Source organism: Sorex araneus, chromosome X (assembly GCF_027595985.1).
Source record: "Sorex araneus isolate mSorAra2 chromosome X, mSorAra2.pri, whole genome shotgun sequence".
Lineage (NCBI taxonomy): Eukaryota > Metazoa > Chordata > Mammalia > Eulipotyphla > Soricidae > Sorex > Sorex araneus.
This window is the reverse complement of record NC_073313.1, coordinates 318,414,647-318,442,451: the sequence shown is the minus strand read 5'-3', so window position 1 is coordinate 318,442,451 and position 27,805 is coordinate 318,414,647. Positions and strand designations below refer to the sequence as shown.

At 38.6% G+C, this 27,805-nt stretch overlaps 1 protein-coding gene across 4 annotated transcripts in view; it reads right to left on the bottom strand.

Moving 5' to 3' along the window:
• EML6 (EMAP like 6) overlaps positions 1 to 27,805 on the bottom strand; it is a 280,239-nt gene that overhangs the window by 60,374 nt on the left and 192,060 nt on the right. For all 4 annotated transcript variants that reach the window (XM_055121945.1, XM_004609215.2, XM_055121948.1 and 1 more), the window contains exons 18-24: positions 20,630 to 20,730; positions 19,211 to 19,413; positions 16,346 to 16,457; positions 15,117 to 15,244; positions 10,745 to 10,886; positions 7,095 to 7,247; positions 6,722 to 6,853 (exon numbers count right to left, since the gene is read on the bottom strand). In XM_055121945.1, coding sequence (XP_054977920.1) covers positions 6,722 to 6,853; positions 7,095 to 7,247; positions 10,745 to 10,886; positions 15,117 to 15,244; positions 16,346 to 16,457; positions 19,211 to 19,413; positions 20,630 to 20,730 — 971 coding nt within the window. The remainder of the gene's footprint in view (positions 1 to 6,721; positions 6,854 to 7,094; positions 7,248 to 10,744; positions 10,887 to 15,116; positions 15,245 to 16,345; positions 16,458 to 19,210; positions 19,414 to 20,629; positions 20,731 to 27,805) is intronic.

Below are 27,805 nucleotides of genomic sequence, written 5' to 3'. Positions count from 1 at the left end.
TCAAATTTGTAAAATGATTATTAGACACAACAGAGGAGCACTGAAGTGCTGTGCAGTGCACAGACCCCTGTGAGAACCCTCCCAAGCCTGTGCCTGCCCTGTGAGCTGCACGGCTCCAGGGACAGCCCCTGGTTGTACTCTGGAGACAAAATCTGGAAATCATCTTCTCCCCTCTGAAAAAATGAAATATGGGTGGCAGAATTGGAAAGTAATTCTCTAGGATGAGAAGTGCATTGCATTGGGAGTGGCATTTTGTGAACAACAGAGCTTAGGGCATGTGTCAGTGAAATGGGGAAAACCTGCCTAGACCCAGAGAGAGGAGCCCGAGACAGATGCGAGCTCCAGGAGAGCAGTGGACAGAGGAAAGGGTTGCCTCGGGAAGGTGCAGAGACTAGTGCCAGCTCCGTTTCCCAGACAGTGCTTTCTCCTAACAGCAAGCTGGCTCCTCTGGACGTGAGGCTTCTGCTGGCTTTTTGATTCTGTGATATCCCTGTTCTCCCTCCCATAAATTCATTCTTATCATTGTTAAATTTAAGCTGGTGTGAGTGGGTTTCTGTTCCCTGTAACCAAGGAAATAGATTTTAAAAAATGAAAATCCTATTTTTGTGTTAGGAAGATGGAATTATGGGTGTGTTTGCCTGTGCACCCATCCCCCAGCCTCCTGTCAATTTCCTTCACTGCTGCTATTACACTGTCTTTTTTTAAAGCACAATCGAAGTATTTAGGTCACCACTATCTTTTTTTCTTTTTCTTTTCCTCTGCTGTCTGCTACTCTGGGAAAACACAGCCACTGAAAGAATTTCAGGACAGGGGCAAATGCAAAGAGCAAAAAGCCTGTTAACCCATTTATAGTTGCCCATGAATAACAATGCTCTTAATTCTTTCAGAATTATCACTTTTTGCCCCCACTAGAAATGCCTACTCACTCCAAATAAAAGTGAAAGAGGTCCTCCCTCATCACTAAACAGGTATAGAAAAATCACATATCTTACAAGTGTACAAGACTTCCAAGCCACAAAATGCTTCAAACACATGATTCCTAGTTACTACATAATTTATGTTAGGCTCATTCATTCATTCACGGTAGTTTATGTCCCACATTTGTTAGGTTATTTGCAGTGAAGTGGAAGAAAACATCTTATGATGGCTCAAACTGTTAACTGGTAAAGATCTTAAATTCTAGAAATGATCTAACAGTGGCTAGAGTATACCCCTTCTTGTTTTCTCTCTACATATATATATTTTTTTATTTGCCAGGCATTCTGTGTGAGGCTTTCATCTGGGGTAGCTGCTGTTACTGTGGAACCTGCTGTGCTTTCTATCTCCCTAGGACCTATGGTTGCCATGGACACCAGGGCTGCTCAACTGAGCTGGCCCAGTCCCCGCCCCTGAGAAGCCAGCTGGCTCTGGCAAATGTGTTCACTATTTTTGACAAGATCAAAGGAATAAAACATCCCTGTTCCTAAATTCTGCTTCCTGCCCTTGCCAGATCCTCACGACCCTGCTGTGACAAGCTAGTCTGGTAGTGAGGCAGCAAGGCACAAAGTCAATACATTTCAGGAACTGGAGCACACAAATATCAACAGGATACCTGTCTCCTGGCAATGAAACTGAAATACAGTCAGGGAAGATTCATAGGCGCATTTGCTTTTAGACTCCAGATGGCATCCTTGCCCATCACCATTGTACTCTGTCCTCACCCCTAACCCTACCGGTAAAAACTGAAATTACTCTACCATCTTCCAATCCACAGAAATCATGTGATCTGAATCCTTTTGACTACAAATGTCATTTAAGGTAGAGGCAAGGTGTTTTTTCCCAAAATCTCAGCCTCCAAAAGCTGGGAACCTTTTTGATTACCCTAAGTGCCACAGAAGGTAAGGCTAGGCACAAATCTAAAAACAGTGAGGTCAGTCTTTCTGTTCATAAGGCCAATACCTCTACCTGAAGAACGTTTACATAGACCTGCAGCCAGGCACCGTGAAGTGGACTTCATGATTGCAATCCACTTACTCTGGCCCTGATCTTGTTCTCTCTAGTCCATATCTTTTTATCTGTACCATCTGACACAGGATTTACATATTTCTGCATTAAAAATAATTATCCCCAAATAAGATTAAAGATAAAACAGCACCTCACTTTCATTGGGGAGGGGGAAGGAGGGAGAGAAGGAAAGAAAGGAGGAGGAAGGGGAGGAGAAGAAAAAGAAATAATAATAGTAATAATACCAAGCATTGATGAGGATGTGCTTTCCATTTCTAGCATAGATAGCTATATAGATACTGCCTCTTGCACACTGGTGATGGAAATGAAAAATGGTGCAGGCACTGTGGTAGCCAGTTGGGTGTTTTCTCAAAAAAAAAAAAATTGCACAGCTGCAGTCCTGGCTGCCACTGCTGCTTGTTCTCATTTGTTGCCCTGCCATGGTGTTCCATAAATGCCACCAGGCTGAGAAGCTGCTGCCAACTGCCAGATCAATCTGTGGCTCGATGTCTCCTATGCCTACCTGCCTGCCGCTTACTGAGATGACTGTGATGATGTGGCTTGGCAGCACTTTGTCAAAGTTTCTTCACAAAATCTTGTGAAGAGCAGGGACCATGCTGAGAAACTTCTGAAGCAAAAACCTGTGAAGTGGCTATATCTTCCTTCCAGGTCGCAAGAAACTGGGCGAGGTGCAAGGGAACATGCTTTATACTTGGAAAACAACTACATGAATCAGTCACATACAAACTGTCCCCATGTGTGACTTCCTGGAGATTAGTTCCCTGGATGAGCACATGAAATTCATCCAGGAGTCAGGTGATCACACAGCCAACTTAAGCAAGATGGAGGCACTCAGTCTGGCATGGCAGAGTAGCTCTTGGATTAGCACATCCAGGGACACATTTGACAAGAGCTAAGCCTCTGGTTTGTTTTCCAGACAAAGGAGTGACTTCCTTGGTCTCCCAGACAATCTGTGCATCTTAGGGTTACCTTTATTGCCTCTCTAAGTTATATCAAAGTGTCTACTTAGTGCTTCATTTGTATCATTCCTTCAAATAATTTGGAACTCCTCAAATGGAATTTTCATTTTATCCAGCAATTTCATTTTTGAGTACATACCACCCCCCATTATATACCTGTGCATACATCAGTATTAATCACAGTAACCAAAAGGTGAAAACAGTATATTTATTTATGGATGAATGGAATAATGCAAAAGGTTGAATAACATTCCATTTTATGTATGTGTGTATACATATACATAAATGTATATATACATAAATATACAATGCATATATTCATGCATATAAATCTGTGAATACACTTATATTTTATGAATGAAAGTATGCATATGTGTATATACATACATAAAATGGAATGTTTATTCAGACTTAAAAAGGACAGTATTTTTTTTTTAATTTGGGGGTCATATCTGACAGTGCTTCCTGGCTCCGCACTCAGGAATTACTCCTGGAGATGCTCAGGGCACCATAAGAGATGCCAGAGATTGAACCCAGGTTAGCAGTATGCCAGGCAAGTTCCCTATAAACTATACTCTCAGTCTCCAAAGGCAAGAAATTCTGACACATACTATATATATATGCACAATATGCTAAATAAAACTAGCCCAAAAAAGGATAGATGCTGTATGATTCCACTTTAATGAAACATTTATTTGGCTTTTTGGGTCACATCCGATGATAATCAGGTGTTATTCCTGGATCTGCACTCAAGAATAACTCCTGGTGGTGCTTGGAGGATTATATGGGATGCCTGGGATTGAACCCTGGTTGGCTGTGTGCAAGGCAAACGTTCTACCTGCTTTATTACAGCTCTGTTCCTCTATGAAATAGTGACAATAATCAAATTCATAGAGCCCATGTGGTTTTATGGCTCTATCTACCAAGATCTCAGGGAGGTGGAAAGGGACCTAGTGTTTAATAGGCATAAAATTTCAGTTATACAAGAAACAGCTCCAGGGAAGGATAATGATGATTCACATTATACAACAAAAAAGATTGCACTTTAAAAAGGATTATGGTGGTAATTTCTCTTAGGTATACTTTTACCACAATTAAAAATAATCCTAAAGACATCCCTTTAGTCAAAACATACTGTTCCTATGTCTCATTTTTTCTTAGCTTTTTATTCTCTACTGTGTAAACAGTTATTGGTTTAAATGAGTTAATGATCGCTGAAGAAGTTCTACATATTGAGTATGTGAATATATGTGGGGGGAGAGGTGGGGGTATTCTGGTCCTGACTTTTCCTTTCTTTTTTCTAAATCTTCCTCCTAAGAGGAGCTACCTAGAGATGACAGTCAAAAAGTAAATTGGGAAGGGGGAGGGGCGGAAATCACTGCTTAAAAAGGGGGCATATCAAAGGGTGTGCAAAGGGGCTGTTTCCATCTACCTCCTTGTCCTCATCAGTTCCTAATTGACTCAGGCAGCTGGTGTCCTACCCACTCATAAATGCCAGATTAAATCCTCAGTACTGGGGCTGGAGTGATAGTACACTGGATAGGGTGCTTGCCTTGCACACAACTGACCCAGGTTTGATCCACAGCATTTCATATGGTCCCCTGAGCACTATCAGGAGAGATTCATGAATACAGAGCCAGAAGTAAGTAGTTCTGAGCACTACTGGGTATGCCCCCAAAACAAACACATAAAATAATAAAATTAAGTCCTCAGTTTTGTTCTTGGCATGGCTCTGAGGAGAGAGGACTTATCTGATCTCCATTTGTCCTTGTTGGGACTTGCAACTCTTACAAATGGCCTGTTTTCTTTCCAACTATTGTACTTTATAAAATGATTGTGGGTTGTAAAGGTGAAATTTAGTTCAAATTCCAGTGCCCTAAAGAAAGATCTGTTTGATTTCTTGAAATAAAATATTTTGGCATCTCTGAAATACTCTCTTATTGGTTGAGGCCAACATTATCTTTCTCAGGATTTAGTTGATTTCCAACTCCAGGCTCACTCCTGAGATAATAGGGAATGCCCTTATACTTAAAGACTTAAAGTTACTTAGGCCTGCAGGATAAAGTTCACTGTTAAATCTCCCTTTACCAGGAAGATTGCTCCATGGTTAGAAGCCTGCCTCATGAACTGGGGAAGAAGGCAGTTGGGATAGACAAGGAATCACTAAGTCCATGATGTTTGGAGGGATCTCTCAGGATGGGAGATGTGTGCTGAAAGTAGATAAAGGACCAAACATGATGGCCTCTCAGTATCTGTATTGCAAATCTTAATGCTCCAAAGGAGAGAGAGAGTAAGAAGGAAACTGCCATAGAGGCAGGGGGTGGGGTGGGGGCAGTGGGAAGGACACTGGGAACATTAGTAGTGGAAAATGTACACTGGAGGAGGGTTCATCATTGTATGACTAAAGCTCAATCATGAAAGCTTTGTAACTGTATCTCACAGTGATTAAAATAAAATCTTCCTTTAGGTCATAAAACTTCCTTCAATCCTGTTTTTGCAGTCACTTTGCATCCCCCACCCTTTACCCACTTGGCTCCAAATATTTTGCTCAGTCTTTCTTAACTACCATTTGTTCTCCCACCTCCAAGTCTTTGGACAACAGGCTCCTTGCTTTGCTGGTATGACCAGCTTAGATTTCACCATCAGATGAATTTCTACTTACCTTTCCATGCTGATCTTGAAAATCTTCCCTATTAGGTCCAATGATTCCCTAGAAGCTCTTTCCACAGATACCACTGAGTTGGTGTTTTCTATCACATTGAACTAGAACCTCTTTAAAAGCTGGGAATCTTCTCATTCTTAAAATATCTTTCTAATGCTCTAACATCAACCTCATCCTAGGGATGACATTTAAAAGTGACCCCTGCCCCTCTCCTGCTGAAGCACCAATGCTTCACTGTGCTTACTGGAGACTTAGTCCATTCTGAGCCCTGGCTCTCCACTTCACTCTTATGCCTTACCCAAATTATGCTCTTACATTACTCACAAGCAGTTGTATCTCCTATTTACTGAATTATACTCTTTAGAGGACAAGAATTATGTCTTCTACATTTTTCACACTTTCTGTCTTAAGACTTCACACAAGAGAACACTCTATATTTGGGCCCCCTGAGCCCTGCCAGGAGTGACCCCTCGGCACAAAACCACGAGTAAGATCTGTGTGGTGAACTGCTGGGTGTGGCCCAAAAACAAAAAAACAAAAACAAACAAAAAAGATATCACACAAGATAGAAGCTGGATTTGTTAAATAAACAGAGGAACCACTCCATCTGGCATTTGTGAATATGACTTGGAGAAGAGAGAAGTTAGGAAGTTTTTGGAAGTTTAGGAAAGCAAAGAAGCTTATAGGTGAGCAGATGCACCATTTTTCTCCAATGGAGGATGAAAACTGGCTGAGATTTCTTCAACAATGCTCTGTGAGGTCAGAGAATGGCAGAAGAGGAAGCAGTAATGAGACATAAGGCCAGGATATCCAAAGGCGAAGAAGTGGTGTGCTAAGATAATAAGCAACATCACGTATCCTAAACGACCTTCAAATCACTGACTTTATTTGACAGTGATAGTAGTAGGAATACTACAATAATGAAAGTATAGACACTTACTACATATGACTCTAGGTTGAATAATTACATTTATTCATATTATTGTAAATTTCCTCTACCTTTTCTCTAAAACTCAACTGCCATCTCTCTGGAAACAATATATGAATGTCACTGACTTTTAAAAAACATTGTTTTAAAAACCACAACATACTTTACCTCTAGAGTCCCAGTCAATATGTGTAATATAACTAGAAGCGCCTTTACAGATGCCGACTCTTTTGCTTGTAAGCACATTGTAAATATCCACAAAGTTATCATGGGATGCCACAGCAAGGTATTTTCCTGAATCTATTATAAAGAAAATTTGTTTCATTAACACCAAAACATCTTCTATAGAAATTTACTTCCAGAAAGTCTAGCCCTATGGAATGCTGTTCTATACCCAGGCTGGTCACATGCAAGGTCACTGTACCATCACTCTGGCCCCGAAAATCCTAGCATTTTAAAATGGGAATGAGGAAATATTTAAAATAGTCCAAGTTAGCAATTTTTTGCCTCCCCAAATATTAAAAAGTTCTGTCACTGTCACCTTTTGAAAATTTAATATCAGAGATCATTTCTTTTCTGTGATGGAAGGAGACCATATCTTCAACCGTGTCAGCATTTACAACCATGAAACTCCCATCATTCAGGCCAACTGCTAAGGCTTTCCCATCAGGGGAGAAGGCACAGCATCTTCCACCTACAAAAATGAAATAGTGAAATTCCACAACCCAGTTGTTTCACTTGTGGGAATCTAAGAGAAGTCTATAAAACACCATTTTGAGGAGATAAAATGCCCACCCAAGTTCACTGCAGCATTATTTACAATAATTGAGAGTTATAAACAACATAAGTATCAGCTGACTCTTAGAGAAGATTAGGTATAGATATACAATGGTATACAACTCAGCTACCAAACAGGAAAAGAAAAAAAAAGTCTAATGATGATAAAATCCTGCCATATGCAACAAGATGAATGGACCTAGTTGATATTATGCTTTAGCAACATTATTCCAGATGAATAAATACAGTTCTGATTTCATTCATATGTGGAAGACAAAGAAACAAAGCTAATTAACAAACAAAACAGAAACGAATTCTTAGATGGCAAGAACCAACCTGGAAAGGAGGGGAAAGGAATTAAGTTGAGTGAAAGGAGTCAACTGTATGGTGAAAGATGGATTAGAATTTTAGTAGTAAACACTATACATATGCTTATTTAAAATATCTATTTAAAATGTATACATGAAACAGGTGGATTATAAAAAAATGTTACTTGGATAAAAATTGTAAAAGAATCTACAGAGAATACTATTATCCACAACTTTAAACCAAGCTGATGAAAAGATGGAAAAATCATGTGTGTGTATTATTCATGGACATGTGACTATCTCTAAATTAATACTAGACTGAAGCATGAAGACTTTATAACCATTAGTATCTCTTCCCTTCAAACCAAAGGACAAAGATAATAATGTCAAAAAATACATTTATAATTTATTTGAGGTCTAACAATTTATTTTTTAGCATCTTAATACCTGGGTTTCTCAAGAGGAGCAAACGAGGGAAAGGAGTAAAGGATTTCCATATATTTGCTCCTGCCAGCCTTAAAGTTCTGTCATCAAACTTCTAAAAATTGTATTTTGATATGATGATACATGATAGACAAAACTTACTTAGTACCCTAACATAAGTAAAAGATTGTCTCTATCTCTTGACAATAAAAAAAATGATATATGGACATTTTCCTAGGAGGTGTCTATGAACTGGGCTGACAACTCATTAGCAGGGTTTTCTATAGCTTCAAGGGTCACAGGGAGACATCTGTGAATGAGGAATATGGAATGTGGGACTTGTGCGATGTGTGTGTGTGTGTGTTGTGTGTGTGTGTTATGGGGCTTGTTTAATAGTTTTATTTGAGAATATTACCCACCCTTTAACTGCTAATATACACGCATACGCATGCACACATTCGTATAATTAAAACTTTGGTAAGCACAGCACGTGGCATGGGGCAGGCATGCAACCTTGACATTTCTAACTGAACCTTCATATACACCCATCATCACTGATTCAGAAGGCAATACTCATGCCAACAATTCTGAACTGCATCACTAAATTGCATCTTAATTCATTCATTTAGTCACCAGTTAGGCTTCTATCTTGAGTCAGACAAGGTGCTAGGGCTGAGACAACAAAAGGATTGTCCCCTGAGGAGAATCATCAAGATTAGCTTAAACATATTGTTTATTGTTCCATGCAGGGCACTTCTGGATGTGAGAAGACATCTATTAATAAAATTACATGGGACAAACGATATACTGAGTTAAGTGGTCATCCTATCTCAGAGATGTTAGTAGCATTTTCTGTTGCTGTTGTTTGTTTTGAGGCCATACCTGTGGTGCTCAGGGGTCTACTCCAGGTGCAGTGCTTGGGATTACTCCGAGCAGAACTCAGGGGACCATGTGGGGGTAGGGGCAGAGGGAGGGACAGGAGATTTAACCCAGCTTCCTACATGCAAAGCAAAATTCTTTTGAACTGGTTTTTAACTTTAAGTCACTCAATGAGAATGTGGGCTATCAATTTTCTGGCATAAATATGAGATAAATATGAGACCCAGTAAGAGAATATTGGAGTTAGGGGTGAATTCTAGCTCCACCACATTTCTAAGTCTAGAAATCCAGAGTAAAGAGAGGCAACAGATGGAGGGAGGCATTGCTGTGTGGTGGCTACAGGCAAAGGTGCTGAAGTCAGACTCCCGGGATTTGAATTTACTTCTATCACTTACTAACTTGTGCGATGTTGACTGGACAGCTTAAGCTCTCCACACCTCATTTTTCAATATGGACATGGTAATCTGGATAGCCTTGTTTTCTTGGGTTGCCATAAATTATAATACAGAGCACTACATAATCTCTAGCTCAGTAATATCTGTCACCATCATTACTTTAGGTAGTAATCACTTATGCTTCTTTTAAAATGATTTTTCCCCATTTTATTTCCCTAAAATATATTCCCGGTGTTTCTCTGCTTATAAAACAACTTAATACAGATACTTTAGGACCAGACCCCTATTTCATCTTTTTTTAACTTCCATCAGTGGTGTCATAAATCAGCTCTCCAGTTTCCTCCTTCATAAATCCATCCCTGATATGGCTGTGCTCTAAGCCTCCACTGTACTTGTTTCTGGTGTCAAAAATTTTGTTTCTTTACATATTGTTGACCATGCTCTGTGCCTGGAGCTGGCCTGCACAGATGGCATCGACAGGCTACCTTGTTCTTTGGCTTCTGATTGGGCTTGTACAAAAGGGGGTGGGAGTACAGGCAAAAGAAGGGAGAAGGGAAGGATAGGGAGGTTGGAGCATGGATTGCCCTAGCTGACTCCTGGTGGCATCCTGCTGCTGGCAGTCTCGCATCCCTGATTGCCCCTTCACAACTTTCAATCACTCCTTCCTCTTGCCTCTATGGATCCAGGCCTGGTAAAGAGGTCCACTTGTTACTAGCACTAGCCCATATCATTTTTTTAAAAACCTGTCCAACTCTTTTTTTTTAAATGCTGTTTCTAGAATCTTCTCAAAATTCCATTTGAATTGTGCATCTGTTTCTGGGACTCAGATAAAACCATGTCAATGTCTGACCCTAGAGTGGGACTATTCATTTTTGGATCCTCAGTCTGTGACACATGAAAACTACTTAATAAATATTTACTGAAATTTGTACTTCTTGGGATACCTGTTAAATACAGTGCAAATTCATAAATATGCATTCAATACATTTCTACTCGTTTCTCGACACTTAACATTGTGATATAGCTGATTATTTTTTCAGCAGTAAGTTCTGGGGACTATTAGGCATAAAGATAAGCAGCATTCTTCACAAGCTGATATATTTCAACTGACTTTGTTATTGAAGAGAAGAGGAAGGACATATTGCCCCCAGGTGGCAAATGTCTGCGCAGTGCAAGGAGAAATGAAATAAATTACAGAGCTGGGTTCTTATGGATCAGCTCAGCATTCCATGTAGAATTCTACATGTGCTTAGTAAGAACTCTGCAGAAAATACTGAATTACCACTGCCAAGGGTGGGGGAGGGGACATAAAAACATATACCCTACATTCTGTTAATATTATTTGAGTGGATAAAGTAAATTCTGTTGCTTTCAAATACTTTCCAGATGCATAAGGTGATGCCTTGTACCTTTTTTGAGTTTCCGTACTGCCAGCATACGGTGCTGGGAGGATAATTCCCAGATACGAAGGGTTTTGTCATCACTCACAGTAGCACAGATGGGCAGGAGAGGGTGAGCTGCCAGTCCCCACACTTCCCCTTCCATGTGTCCCTGCAGGAGAAGAAAAGGTAACACAGCTCAGTTCGTGCTTCCAGGCTATCTCTCAGCAGCTTGTGTGGCTCATTAAGCCCCACAAGATCAAACAAGCTGAAATATGAGCAAATGCAGCATCAGCCTCCTTATTACCAAAAGGATTTCCCTCAACTTTTTTTTTTTTACTAAAGTTGAGCCTATGAGATGCATCAAATTACTTATGAAGCAAATTATGGATTCATCAGTCACAAGTTTTGCTTATGTGGTTGAAATTCCCATTTAGAGAAATTTGGGTCACTACCACTGTCATCCCATTGCTCATCGATTTGCTCGAGTGGGCACCAGTAACGTCTCTATCATGAGACTTGTTACTGTTTTTGACATATTGAATATGCTACGGGTAGCTTGCCAGGCTCTGCTGTGTGGGCGAGGTACTCTCTGAGAGGGGTGGAAGAATCAACCTGGGTTGTGCTATCACTCAAAATGATTTAACTTTTTTTCCTCTTTAAGACCACATCGGGGGCTGGAGAGATAGCACAACGGGTAGGGCGTTTGCCTTGCACACGGCCGACCCGGGTTCAAATCCCAGCATCCCATATGGTCCCCTGAGCACAGCTAAGAGTAATTCCTGAGTGCAAAGCCAGGAGTAAACCCTGTGCATCGCCAGGTGTGACCCAAAAAGCAAAAAAAAAAAAGACCACATCGGACAGTGCTCAGGGCTTGCTCCTGACTCTGCTCAGGGATCACTCCTGGAGGTGCTCAGGAAATTGTATGTGATGTCTGGAGTCAAACCTAGGTCAGCTGCATACAAGGCAGCATGCCCTACCCACTTCAATATCTCTCAGGCCCCTGAAATGCCTTCCTATTTTTTGATATTGAAAAAACATAGTATATGTGTAACACCTTATGAAAAAGTTGTATCATGACACTAACTACTTTCTTTAGCTAAATCGTCTTCTTAAAAATGCAGGAACCACCTAGCTCTGTCATAGGACTTAAGGAACAATAGTCTTAAATTTAACCCCAGTTTAGTTCTTGGGATGTGAAACTTCTGACAGAATAGAACAAGAGCTAAACTTTCATTTCAAGTGCCTAGTATAAGTTTTAGATTCAGCATTTGTTCATTGATAGTCTATTTAACAAATATCAGAAAACTGTAATATGCTTGTAAGTGTATTGATTCAATTACACATGCTCATAATATTTCACACATTTAACTGAGTTAGAATAAAACAAAAGCAGTATTTCAAATCAAGGGAGAAATGAATCTTTTTTTCTGTTATTTAGCAATCAAAGCAATGTAAAAAATATATTAGTGTAGAGACTAATAAGACAGACCAAATTGTTTACTGAATTTAAGTTTTTAGTGGCTAATTATAAAGGCACTGCTTACTAAAACTAAAATAAAAACTATACACAGCCATCTGAAAGGTGTTTGTAGCTAGAACACTTTGGAACACAGGTGGTTTTCCAAAAAGAAATTGAACCATAGCCAGTTAAACTGGAAATTGCTTAAACAAAACAGCAATTTGGCAGAAGAGAAAAAATTCCAAGTAAATACAGCTGACATTAAAATATATGAGAAAAGCTGAAGAGAGTAGATACTGTTTTTCAATTTGCTGTATTCGGGGAAACCTGTATTCCCAGTCATCAAATTTTTCTTCACCAAGACCCCAATGTCTCTTAGGTTGGATGTGACCCTAAGACCACGTATGCTTGAAGCTCTATTACACAGACACATTTTGCTTGAGAGGTTGTGAGGTTCTGACAACACTCCAAACCATTATCCCATATATTGGCTCTAAAACTTTATTTTCTAAATCTAAATATTAATTCAATACCTGCACAATATAATGAGCAAGGTGTGCTAAAAGTGCCATGAATGGCAGAAGGAAATGAGTTTGGGACCATTTTTCCCTATTGATCATCCAGAAAGCTGATAACAGCTACATAATTGAGAGTTTAATAAACTATATGCAATGGTGATTTACATAACCTGCCACATGTCATTCTCTCCCTCACCCACCCCTTTCTTCTTTTTAAAAACAAGTAACATATTCTCTTTAAAAACAAGGAAAAGAAGGGACTCTGGTATCTGATAAACTTTGATTTGAATCCCAGTTCTGCAACTTACTGGGCTTTGGGCCATTTGGTTATGAACTAGTTTCAATGATTATGTAATCAGTTGAGATGAGAAATTTTGCAATCAGTATTTACTTACGCTCTAAGGTACTCACTAAATGGTGGCTATGTTTTTTTCCACTATTAGAACAATTTTTTTAAGGGAAAAATAAAGTAACAGGAAATGAAAAAGTAAAAAGCTTTTATTGTTAAGCTCAAAACTGCAGCCAGGGATATAGTTCAGTGATAAGACTCACAGAAAAATGCACACAGAATTTAAAATGTACTTCAATAAAATTAGTTCAATTATAACCTAATACTTAAATATGATAAAGCTTAGAATTTAAAATTGTACATATTTATATCACATTATAGTATAAATATTACAAAAGGCTGAACAACATATATTCATGAAAACAACTCAGTTCCAAAACATTTGTAAGCTAAACAGAAATAAACACTCATTTTTCAATACAATTAAATAAGAATTCATGGCCGCAAAGAAATAAAATTATTTGGAATGAAGAGAGCAGAATAGCTGGAGAACAAAGGGCCCTTGATGACACAGCTCTACCATCATTCTCAGTCCTGGCTGTCTGCTGCCTGGCTGGCTGTCAGCTAGAGAGTTTCTGAGGTTTGTTTAATTCAACACAGAATCTTTTTAAATGCTATTGCATCTTTTTTTTTTTTGCTGGATGTTCCAGGGTGGCTTGAGTAAACATATTTATAAAAACTCAACATTTTCTGAGCGATAATTTTTCACAGATCTGTCCTGAGGGTGGAGTAACAATTAAAGTGTCCCCTTCCATGGGAAATTAGGGCTCATCCCTAAAATAGCAAAACTGAAGGCATGAGTCAGGTCATGGGAAGTAGGTGAAATTCCTCTAGTTCATCTACGAAAGTATGTCCAGCAGCTTATATAATGAATGCACTTAATTTTCACTTTAGCTTTTGAACACATACCTCACCTTCCCTGTGCCTCTTCCTTTTATAAATAAGTCCATTCCTCACTAAATTGGAAGAAATTACTTACTCGCCTGCACATACTACCATGCTCTCAGGTGAGTTTAAGATCTTCTTTGATCTTTGAGAATCTATGGAGAGTTCTTTTAACCTGATTTTACATAAATACAATTCTTGAGGGAAAAGTACAGGTAAGGAATATGTAACATGCTTATGTCAATCAAGGCTGTAACTAAGATGAGGCACAAAATCTAAAGTGACACTTGCACAGCTGTATATCACAGAGCAATAACTTGTTTTTATCAATTTTACAGACTGACAGAAAAAATAAACATATATAGTATCAAATACAACTGAACTTGAGTTTAGGTGATGGGATTATGATCTCTGATATGATTATGGTAAGACACTCTGACAGAAAAAGACTCTTTGGAACCTTGGGAGAGGGGAGCATATTAGCTTATGGTAAGGGCATGAATAACTGGTGGTTGTGGGGAGACAGTGACAGACCTTTGAGATGATGTCCTGAGCCTTCTGGTGCTCACTCTCTGCTGTAACTACTTCCCTTTGAGTGTGGCAAGACCTATGGCTTGTTTCCAACCAATAAAAGATGGTAACAGGGATTACAAGTTCCTCGTTACATGTTTGCAATGAATGGTTATATTATAAAAGAGTGGTGCTTGTTCTCTCCCCCTTACTGGTTTTGAGAAAGCAAGTGACCATGTGACAAGGAACTTCTGGCAGCTTCTAGAAGTTGAAGGTGACCTTTGACCCACAGCAGCAAGAAATGAAAGTTATCCTCAGTCCTCAAGTGACAGAAATTGAATTCTGCCAACAACTTGAACATCATCAGAAGTGGTACCTTCTCAATTGAACTTCAGATGAGACTAAAATAAGCCTTATTTTGCAGCCATGAGAAATCTTAAGCAAAGGATTCCAGTTAAGCTGTATTCCGACTCCTGACCCATTGGAAACCATAAAATAAAATATGTGCAGTTTTCAGCTGGTAAGGTGGTGGCACATTTTCACATGCAAATTGGTAAATAATATTAACATCTGCATGATACTGATAGTGAATGCAATCATATATTTTATACCCAAATGCTGCCCTCACCCTAGTCCCAGCTCTGTATTAATTTTGGTTTTGATGTACAGACATACTACCTGAACAAGCAGTGTCATGGGGCCACTTTTGTCAATTTCCAGTATCTCTCCATTTTTTGTTCCCACCAGGATATGTCCATGTCCCAAAGTGATGGCACGAATTGAAGGATTGTCTTCCAAAAGCAGACCTGAATGGAAAAAAAATAATACATTCAATGCTGTAAATACTATGTCTATCCACCTCACATCAGTGATAATGGCCTATATAATAATGTCCAGAAAGAACTAGTACTAGTAGGAATGTAAAGAAAAAAAAAGACTCATTCATTGTTGGTGGGAAGGTTGTCTGGTGTAGCCTTTATGGAAAATGCTACGAAGACTTCTCAACAAATTAAAACTAGAATTCCAGCATGACCCAGTGATTATAATCCTTGACATCCATAGCAAGAACACAAAACAATTTATTTGAAAATTTGTATGTACATCTATGTTCACTGCAGGGTATTTACAAAAGCCAAGATATAGAAATAAATCAAGTGTCTAACAACAGATGAGTGGATAAAGAAGGTGTGGTATATATGCCCAATGGAATGCCTGTAAGAAATATCTTGCCTCTTGATACCACTTGGATGGAGTTAGAGGGGATCATGCTGAGAGAAGTTAGTCAGAGGGAAAAGAAGAAATAGCGGAACAAGTATATCAATCATATGTGATATATACAGAAACAAAGCAAAAGAGTGGCCAGTATCTTCTGACAATCATCCCTTGAACTTGGAATATGTAACCGAGGTTATCAAACAGTAGAGAGGAGATGAAGAGGTGAACTAGAAACAGTGATTAAGAGTCTTGGGCACATGGCTACTTGATCATTGTATGACTGAAAGATAAGCATGAAAGTTTGTAAGTCTGTAACTATCTCACGGTGACTCATTAAAAAAAAAAGTGGGCACTCTGGTAATGGTCAAGGGGACTGATTTTTGTATACTATAAGCACAAGGGTAAATATTATTGTAACCATGTTCCTCAATGATAAATTTAAAAAATAATGAAAATACATATGATTATAAATATCACATCTAGTAAAATATAAAATAATGTCTAGCATATAAATCCTGTTTTTATAGTTCTCAAGTACTAGGTAATAGGCCATACGACCTATATGACCAAAAGCCAAAACTCAGAATGTGAAAGAATGAAATTAACTTGGTAAAGGTTTTCCAAAAATTTGAGCACAATTTTCTCCATTCCCCAAGAACAGAAATTTCCACAGCATACTCAAGAAGGAGCACCTTTTGAACTACTTGACAATGCTGCTCTTTTAATGGCATATGTCTTCAAGCATCTTTCAAACATATCATCCCAGAGCTCCACGATCCCATCCTTTCCACCTGTTACAAAACCCTGTGGGAGGAACACATACAGAGGATTACAGACACACCAGAATAACCAGGCCCCAACTGGATCCCCCTTTGGATAAAGCAACTTTGTGTGTTTTCCTGCCAGGTGCACAAGATTATAACATATGCTGTTAAAGTTATTTATTTTTCTGAGGTATTTATATTCTACTTCCATAGCAGGATTAAGTATATTCTCATTGTTCATTCACTTTTCTGAGGTTACTAAGTTGACACTTGGTACCTTGAATATTGAATATTCATATCTATGCCCCATCCCCCAACTATGAGAGTGTATTTCTGTGATACAAGACCAGTTTCAAAGTCTGACAGGCTTTGTTATCATAATATACCTACTGAATGAATCAAAATTAATGCCACAATATAACATTATCATTAAATACTTAATAGTTTCTTCCAACAGAAAATACCATATTGTTCAGGATAGCTTCAGTACTTCTTAAAATTATCCTGCTATCATGTTCAATAGGCTGGAGTGATAGCACAGCGGGTAGGGTGTTTTCCTTGTATGTGGACGACCCAGGTTTGATTCCTCTGTCCCTCTCAGAGAGCCCGGCAAGCTACCAAGAGCATCTCGCCCACACGGCAGAGCCTGACAAGCTACCCGTGGTGTATTCAATATGCCAAAAACAGTAACAACAAGTCTCACAATGGAGACGTTACTGGTGCCCACGTTAGCAAATCGATGAACAACAGCACTACAGTGCTACAGTGCTTGTTCAATAAACATAAATTTCCACAATAACAAAAATCCAGATTACTTTTTATAAAACCTGATAAGAAAAAACTTAACAAATTGGATTTTTTAAAAAAATCAACAGTAATTTTTATTCCTGTACTAAGCTTGTGATTTTGGGGGGCTTTAGTAGTTTTCCCTTCTGGCAATTTTTCCTATCCACCAACTGTTCTTAAATAAGTCTTTTTTTCAAGAAAAAGTACTGAGTAATTCATTCCATTTTCTCAGTTACTTTTAATTGATCTCATTTCAATGAAATTCTCAAGGAAATAATATCTTATGTTTACTACATAAAACAAGCTTACTCTTTTTATTTTGGGGGGTCTCCAAAGCAGTGCTTGGGAACTTAGGTCCACTATTGTCAATTCTTAGCCAACTGGGTCATCTGATTGAATGCCAGGGCCTGAGAATGTGGTGCTGGTGATCACCAGTGCCACCAGCATGCTCAGCATGTGATGCTGAGTTTTGAACGTAGCTTGTTCTCACCGAAGATGTGCATCCTCATTCCTGTACAATATCCCCTTGTCCTCGATAGCCTTACTCTTATTATAGATTTCATAGTCAGGTAAATTTAATCCCTATGTTAATTTTAAAAGCAATGCATTATATTGTGATATCCTTGTCTTTTCCCATGATGTGTCAGCATAGGTTATCCAGGAATACAAAACCTTTAACAAGTTACATACTTCTGAGTTTACAAAAACTTGCATTCTACTTTAATCTTTTCTAGCATTTGTAGTTTAACCAAAACCAAATTTGTCAGTAGACAAACCAGTGGATACACTAAAAAAATCACCATTTTAGTTGCATATCCAACAAGATCTTACTTCTGCAGTGAGATCAGCATTTGTACCAAGGAGCAAGTCAATGAGGCTTGGCTAAGTTGGTGCATCATTAGGAGGAGAATGCTGGAGGCTAGAGAGCCTGGAAGAACTTATGCCAGTCAACTAGCCATGAATGAGAAATTGACTCTTTTTGGCAACTGACTGAACAAAATGTTTCAATAACACTGAAGGTAAGTGAGGTCTTAATATATATTACAAAGCAGGTGAATAGTTGGAAGAGCTGGACAAAGTTGAGTTTGAATAGGAAACTAGTCAGTGCGATAGTTAATTTTATTTATCAATATAGTGACCACAGGGCTCTCAGATTAAATATCTTTCTCTGTGTGCCTATGAAGGTGCTTCCAGAGATCAACATTTGAACTGGTGGACACAGCAGTTCTTTTGCAGTGTTGGGAACCAAACTTAGGGCTTCACACGTGCAAGGCAAGTGGCCTACCACTGAACTACAACCCTATCGCCCATTATCCAAAGCTTGAGAATAAAAGACAGAGCAAAACTTCATCCATTTGTTCCTGTTTCATGACTAAGTTAGGTCATCACACATTTTCTAGTACTTAGACTATGATTTACTGCCTGATCTCAGGCTTTGAACTCAGACTGAATTACCTATTATAGCCCTTCCTGGGTCTCGACTGAAGGCAGTTTGTGGAACTTTCACTTTCCATAAACTCATGAGGCAATCACTATTAGTAAATCTCCATTAAAAAATTAAGTACACATATATGTATATGTATGCATAGATGTAAATCCTACTCGTTGACTTTCTTTGAAGAACTCCAATACTAGCCAGTGAAAAGGCTCTCTCTTGTATGCCCAGAGAGACAGTACAGAGGTAAGTCACTTGCAGCCAACTCTGGTTCTATCCCTGGTACCACATATGGTCATTTTATGCTATTGGCACTTTTGAGGGAATTCTAAATGAGAGCAAAATACAGCAAAGTGAAAAAAGTAGAAAGAAAGGGCATATAAATAGTTATAAATGAATAACTTTAAAGTATATGTCCCTGTCTATCCTTGACTGGAGGTTCAAAGCATCCACTCCCATATTCATAGTTTTATAGCACCGATACGCATGTCTTCTTGGAATAGGCCTTCTAAGTCTACCTTCTAACTTTAGAAAACTGAGGAGAGAAATTGTGTAACAAAACAAAACCATACCTTATCCAATGCATACATAGCAAACACAGGCCCATCATGAGCTTTTACTGTCTTCATCAGGAGAATGTCCTTCCAAATAAAAATATCCCCAGTAGCTGCTCCAGAGAACACTAAATCTTCCATTCGTCCATAAGAAACACACATCATTGTTTCCAATTTTCCAGCATTTCCAAAATTTCCTCTTTTAGATGTGAAGCCCCCACCTGAAGTATACCAAGAATATTTATTACTATTTAAAAAATTGGCACCTCCTATGAACATGCAGAATGTCTACCTTCAATGAAAAAAACCCCAGAATTTCTATACTGCATAAAAAGTAGAAAATTAGTGGAAAATAATATGCAAAGTTATTGTAGAAGGTTTCTTTTAAATTGAATTAATTATTGAATCCCCACTTTGTGGAAGACATAGTCATCAATGTTGGGCTATAACTATGACAAAAGAGAAATACTGTCTTTAAGTAACTGGGGGTTTGGTGGAGGGACATGGTGTACTGTTCTCTAAGATTGCCTAAGGGCAAGTTCTGTGCCTCCCAAAGGATGAGCAGGGAGAACTAAAAAGAGTTCATATATGCTTACGAAAATACTGAGGAAAAAAATCCCACAAAAATACCACACATGTAAAACATAAGTGCATGCTTTCCACAGTTTTTATGTAACAATTTTTGGTGAGAAACACAAGCAATGTAGAGGAAGAGATACAATTAATTTGTCCCTTAAGCGTTGTTAACATTTCCCTGTATTTCTTTGATTTACAATGAGACATTTAGACTCCTTCCAGGCAAATGTATACAGACACTTTAGGATCCATGGCATTGGCATTACCCTTTCTTTTAAAAGCAGAAAGCACCGGAACATTACTTTTTGTATGTTTTGTCTAGTAGGGCTTGATAGGGCTTGGTACCAAAGCTAACATTAAGAATTCAGAAACACTCTCAATAAAAGATCTGACTTCTTAGTGAGAAAAATAAGATATACTTGCATTTTTATACTTTTTTTTAATCTAGCCTCATTAATAACACTGAAATCTACAAATATTTATTTTGATTACCTACTGTGTATAGTCACAGTTTAATTCATGTGCTAAATTCAGTGATAAATTATAAAGAAATCCACATTTTGTTCAACCAAAGTGATTATTTAGTTTTCTGCCTAATAGACCAACATAATTCAGTTCCTTTCAGAATAGAGGACTAAATACTAAAGCTCCCTAGACACATGAATATACATAACATTATAAAGGATGAATATTCTAAGTTTCATAGCTTAGACATGAAGTAGTCCACAGTGAATTTGGTAGAGAATATTTTTTAGACATATTTTAAAATTTGGATTGCACACAGGTTAGGTAATGATGGCAGTACTTTTTAATAGGTACAAAGCTCTCAATCATATAAATGATAAATTCGGATAGCAGTACCTGCTTGTTGCCAGAATTTGATGTGCTTCATTCCAACTGTAACCATTTTGTCAACATGGTGTGGGTTACACTTTACCACAAATATCTTATCTTTATGGCCTCTAAAAGAGACAAATTGAAAAAATTCCAGTGTAATAGAGGAACTAACATAGTCTTATTAAAAGCATGCATTAATTTAACTGTCATTATACTGTAATTAAACATAAGACAATTAAATGAGATTTAATTGCACCAAAATACAAGTTTTGGCTTTTCTCTGCGTGTTGATCTCTTTTTACCATACAGGTTTTTTGCTTGTTTGTTTTTACCAAAGCATATTTAATTATACTTCAAACACATTATGATTTTTTTTAATAGATCACGGGTTTCCATAACAAAATCAATACCACCACCACAGTCTTTAAATTTATAATACACAGAGAGGTCTTGTACAAGATGAGGAAAAAGGGGTTGGAGCCATAGCACAGTGGTTAGGGAGTTTGCTTTGCATGTGGTCGACCTGGGTTCGATTCTCAGCATCCCATATGGTCCCCTGAGCATCGCCAGGAGTGATTCCTGAGCCAGGAATAACTCCTGTACATGACCAGGTGTGACCCAAAAAGAAAAAAAAGTTGAGGGAAAAATACTGCAATAATATTAATAAGAAGTTTCAAATGTAACATATTTGCTGTGGGAGGTATATCTTTGGGTTAGCCACTATCATATCTAGTGGATAATGTATCCACTAGAAATGGAAACCCCTGACTCATCTGCATAAATAAAGAAAGGATGTCATTCATTAAATCAAGGCACTTTAGGATGCTATGCACTCAGAGGTAAAGACTAACTGTCCCAAAGACAGGTCAGATACAAAAGTGAGAGCTAAATGGAGAACAGAAGTTACAGACATGGCATTACACAATGGGAAATTCTGCTCCAAAGAAAGTACCACATTACAATATAAAAGTTTCCTAGCCTTATAAGCTATTTGATGGTCTTCTCTTTCATTAGCAAAAAAATTATGGTAATATTTTCATTATGTAAAAAAGGAATTAGAAAAGCTAACTGGTCAATCTTCTTTATGAATATAGACATACAAACCTCAACTTTTAGCAGAGAATTCAGTAATAAACATAAAGATAACACATTATGACTAGAATGCAAGTATTATGATTGGATACATTAACAAAATAGTGCTATTTATAATTTTGATATATATTGGAGAAAAAACTATATTTTTTTCATAGGTGTTTAGAGATATCTGAGCACCATCTAATACTCGTTTGTAATTTTAAAAAATCAGCACTCAGAAAAACAGAAATAAACTGGTGCCTCAAATTTATCTCTTTGGTATATATTATTTCCCTATGTTTGCTGACATTCATTGAGATTTAATATTCATTCTATACTACCACATACAGGTCAGCTCTCCACAAAAAATGATGTGTACCATTATATTTTCTTTGCAAGTAGAAAGTACTAAAATAGAAGCAGGTTCATGGTGTGTTTGGTGTGTATAATAAAAACTCGGGTTCTATTTTTTTCTTTTTTCTAGATTCTGGGCCACTATAGGCTCCTCACTTGGGGGTTGCTCCTGGCAGTGCTCAGGGAAACACGTGGTACTAGAGAGACCAAACCTGGGTCTCTAGAAAGCAAAGTACTGGCTCCATCCTAGTAAGTTATCTCTTCAACTCCTCAAAAGCCATGATTTTAATATTAAGAATCAGTATTTCTAGTACTGTCAGAAAAAGCAAGTACCACTACTATGAAACACTGTATTATATTCTTTGACATTGTATTGACCTTATTTCTACAATTAGACAAGGTTAAAATATTTATAGGTGAGGGGGCTGGAGCGATAGCACAGTGGGTAGGGCATTTGCCTTGCACGTGGTCGACCCGGGTTCGATTCCCAGCATCCCATATGGTCCCCTGAGCACCGCCAGGAGTGATTCCTGAGTGCAGAGCCAGGAGTAACCCCTGTGCATCGCCGGGTGTGACCCAAAAAGAAAAAAAAATTTATAGGTGATATTTTAAATCATACTAGGTTAAAATGTGTCTCAGATGGCCCTGTTTAATTGATAAATGGGTAATCTGAAAGCAATAAATAGTTAATAAAATAAATTCTGAAAAGTCTAATCATTTTAAAAAATTAAAGGCACAAGTTGTATAATGGAAGAGGTAAAACTGTTTCTATTTGGAAGCTGGAGCAATAGTATAGCGGGTAGGGCATTTGCCTTGCATGCAGCCAACCCAGGTTCGATTCCCAGAATCCCATATGATCCCCCAGGCACCACCAGGAGTAATTCCTGAGTGCAAAGCCAGGAGTAACTCCTGTGCATTGCTGGGTGTGACCCAAAACAGAAAAAAAACTATTTATATTTGAAGATAACATATGTTTATAAGTAACAAATATTAACAAAATAATTTGACAAAACTGCAGTACAGAAAGTTAAATGTAACATCAATAACCTTAATGTATACAACTGACAGTTAAGATACATTGGGAAAGAGGATTGTATTTATAAAAAGTATAAAAATGTAAGTTATAACAGGAAAACAAATCATCATCAAAATAAAAAGGGTAACCTACTGAATAAAAGAAGGTACTTGAGAATTGGGCTGGAGTGATAGCACAGTAGGTAGGGCATTTGTCTTGTACGTCACCGACCGGGGTTTGATTCCTCTGCCCCTCTCGGAGAGCCCGGCAAGCTGCCAAGAGTATCTTGCCCACAGGGCAGAGTCTGGCAAGCTACCCATGGTGTACTGGATATGCCAAAAACAGTAACAAGAAGTCTCACAATGGAGACGTTACTGGTGCCCGCTCAAGCAAATCGATGAGCAACAGGATGACAGTGACAGTGACTTGCGAATCATATCAACCATGATGTTCACATCAGATAAGGTATTAATATAAAGAACTCATAAAATTCAGCAGCAGTAAAATGAAAAACCTGATTTTAAAATTTGGGAAGAGGATTACTTCTTTAAAGAAGATATACTGTTGGCCAACAGGGGCGTGAATAGTTGCTCAACATCTCTTATTAGTAGGAAAATGCAATAAAAATGACTATTCTCTAAAGGGACAAGAAATAAGTGTTGGCAAAGATACAGGAAAAAAATGGGGCCCTTGTGCACTGTTGGTAGAAATGTAAACCAGTGCAGACTTTGTAGAAAACAGTATAGGGATTACTCAGTAAATATAAACTAGAAATACTTTATGGTCCAGCTATTCAACTTCTGGATATATATCAGAAAATATAAAAATGTGTTTAAAGAGATTCATACATAATGTTCACTTCAGTACTATTAATAATAGTCAAGATCTGGAAACAACCGAAATGCCCCTCCATAGATAAGTGGATAAAGATGAAGTATATAGAGTATGTAGATACAATGTAAAACTGCTCAGCTATTTTTTTTAAAAAAGAAATTTTGGAATTTACAGTAACATATATGGATCTAGAAGTTACCATGATAAGTAAACTATGGCTGATAAAGACCAATACCATATTATTTCAATCATATGTGATAAAATAATGAACCCAAACAAACTCATCTACTATAAGAATGAAACAGAGGGAACTGGAGCCGAGTAATGGAGGATGCCAGATAACAAAGATTCCTGTTGTTTTTGAGTACATTGTGCCTGCGTTTCAGAAGGCTTAACCTATTGGCAGTTACACATCTTCAGAAGCTACATCCAGTGCGCAAGAAGTGCCTCTTAATTCATCAAGTGAAGTATCTGTGAACAACTAGCTGGAGAATGACAAACAAATCTTAGAAGATAGCAGCACGCCATAGAGATGTCGCCACACCTCATGCTTGATTTCACGGGGGCATCATATGGAGTAGATATTCTCTCTTTGCCTACTCCAAATGAACCCCAGGGGCCACAAACCTCCAGAAGAAAAACCCAGGTATGCAGGCCCAGTGACTGAAAACCTGCAGTCACATGGAGGCATGAATGGGCTGTCACGCCCTCAAACTGCCTCCAGGCACCATTCAAACATATTAATGGCCATGATCCAGAGACTCCACAAATGAATCTCGGAAGATAGCACCATGCCATAGAGATGTCTCCAGACCCCAATTATTTAAAGTTTTAGATATCCAGGAGTGCACCTGCGACATCATATTTTTTTGTTGTAGTTGAATCACTGTGAAACAGACCCCTACAGACATTTCATACTATTCATGACAAGCAATACAAAATAGTAGTGGTGGGAAGATGTTATGGTGGTGGGATTGGTGAATGTAATCAATTACTTTGAACAACTTATGAAAGTAAAATTGAAAAATTGAAAAAAAAGTAAAGCACCTGCCATAGAGTAATGGGAGGTGGGGGGTGATACTGGGGTACTGGGGACACCGGTACTGGTACTATTTAGAACAAGTGATACAAAATAAATTATTTAGCATCTGTCTGTGTGGTAGACTTGAGTGGTCATGAAAAAATTCAGAATAATGGTGGAATGAAGGTGTAATGGTGGTGAGATTGGTGTTGAAATATTGAATATAATCAATTACTGTGAACAACCTTAGGAAAATAAAATTAAAATTTTTTTAAAAGAATAAAACACTGTTTGACATAAGATAAGGGGGAGGAAGTGGGAAAATTAGATAAAGGGAATCAAGTATATAGCGATGCATTGCCAGCACCCCCAAGCCCCCATTTTTTTTTGACAATTTCTTTTTTTATTTTATTGAAACACTATGAGATAGTTACAAGCTTTCATGTTTGGGTTACAATCACACAATGATCAACCATCCCTCCACCAGTGCACATTCCCCACCACCAATATCCCCAGTATAACCCCCTTTCCCACCCTTCCCCCTGCCTCTGTGGCAGACAACATTCCCCACACTCTCTCTCTCTCCTTTTGGGCATTATGGCTTGAAACACAGACACTGAGAGGTCATCATGTTTGGTTCATTATCTACTTTTGGCATACATCTCCCATCCTGACTGATTCCTCCAGCCATCATTTTCTTAGTGATCCCTTCTCTATTCCATCTGCCTTCTCCCCTCCGCTCATGATGCAGGCTTCCAGCTATGGGGCAATCCTCCTGGCCCTTGTATCTACTGCCCTTGAGTGTCAGCCTCATGTGATGTTATTCTATACTACACAAATGAATGCAGTTCTTCTATGTCTGTTCCTCTCTTTCTGACTCATTTCACTTTGCATGATACTCTCCATGTCTACCATTTATAAGCAAATTTCATGACTTCATCTCTCCTAACAGCTGCATAGTATTCCATTGTGTAGCTGTACCAAACTTTCTTTATTTTTTATTTTTAAATTTATTTATTTTTAATTAGAGAATCACCGTGAGGGTACAGTTACAGATTTATACACTTTTGTGCTTATACTTCCCTCATACAAAGTTCGGGAACCCATCCCTTCACCAGTGCCCATTCTCCACCACCCGTAAACCCAGCGTCCCTCTCACCCTCCCCAATCCCATCTCCCCCCCACCCCACCCTGCCACTGTGGCAGGGCATTCCCTTCTGTTCTCTCTCTCTATTTAGCTTCTACGGCCCGCAATAAAGGTGTTGAGTGGCCGCTGTGCTCAGTCTCTAGCCCTCATTCAGCCCGCAGCTCCCTTCCCCCACATGGCCTTCGACTACAATATAGTTGGTGATCACTTCTCTGAGTTGCCCTTTCCCCAGAACGTGAGGCCAGCCTCGAAGCCATGGAGTCAACCTCCTGGCACTTATTTCTACAGTTCTTGGGTGTTAGTCTCCCACTCTGTTATTCTATATACCATAGATGAGTGCAATCTTTCTATGTCTGTCTCTCTCTTTCTGACTCATTTCACTCAGCATGAAACTTTTCATGCCCATCCACTTAACTACAAAATTCTTGACCTCCTTTTTTCTAACAGCTGCATAGTATTCCATTGTATAGATGTACCAAAGTTTCCTCAACCAGTCATCCGTTCTGGGGCATTCGGGTTTTTTCCAGATTCTGGCTATTGTAAACAGTGCTGCGATGAACATACATGTGCAGATGTTGTTTCGATTGTACTTTTTTGCCTCTCTGGGATATATTCCCAGCAGTGGTATTGCTGGGTCAAATGGGAATTCAATATCTAATTTTTTGAGAGTCGTCCAAATTGTTTTCCAGAAGGGCTGAACCAGTCGGCATTCCCACCAGCAGTGAAGAAGGGTCCCTTTCTCCCCACATCCTCTCCAACAGCGGTTGCTTTTGTTCTTTTGGATGTGTGCTAGTCTCTGTGGTGTGAGGTGGTATCTCATGGTTGTTTTGATCTGCATCTCTCTGATGATTAGTGATGCAGAGCACTTTTTCATGTGCCTTTTGGCCATTCGTATTTCTTCCTTGGTAAAGTTTCTGTTCATTTCTTCGCCCCATTTTTTGATGGGGTTGGATGTTTTCTTCTTGTAGAGTTCAACCAGTGCTTTATATACCATTGATATCAACCCCTTATCTGATGGGTATTGTGTAAATATCCTCTCCCATTCTGTGGATAGTCTTTGTATTCTGGTCACTGTATCTTTTGCGGTGCAGAAGCTTTTTAGTTTAATGTAGTCCCATTTGTTGATCTCTGTTTTTACTAGATTGCTTAGTTCCGTGTCACCTTTGAAGATACCTTTATCTTCAATATCGTGGAGGGTTTTGCCGACCTTGTCTTCAATGTACCTTATGGTTTGTGGTCTAATGTTGAGGTCTTTAATCCATTTTGATCTGACTTTTGTGCATGGTGTCAGGTCAAGGTCTAAACCCATTTTTTTGCATGTGGTTGTCCAGTTGTGCCAGCACCATTTGTTAAAGAGGCTTTCCTTGCTCCACTTCACATCTCTTGCTCCCTTATCAAAGATTAGATGATCATACATTTGGGGTTGTGTGTAGGGATATTCCACCCTGTTCCATTGGTCTACGGCTCTGCCTTTGTTCCAGTACCATGCTGTTTTAATTGTTACTGCTTTGTAGTAAAGTTTGAGGTTGGGGAGGGTGATGCCTCCCATCATCTTTTTCCCAAGAATTGTTTTAGCTATCCTTGGACGTTTGTTATTCCATATGAATTTTAGGATTGCTTGATCCATTTCTTTGAAGAATGTCATGGGTATACTTATAGGGATCGCATTGAATCTGTATAATGCTTTAGGGAGTATTGCCATTTTGACAACATTGATTCTCCCTATCCACGAGCAGGGTATATGTTTCCATTTCC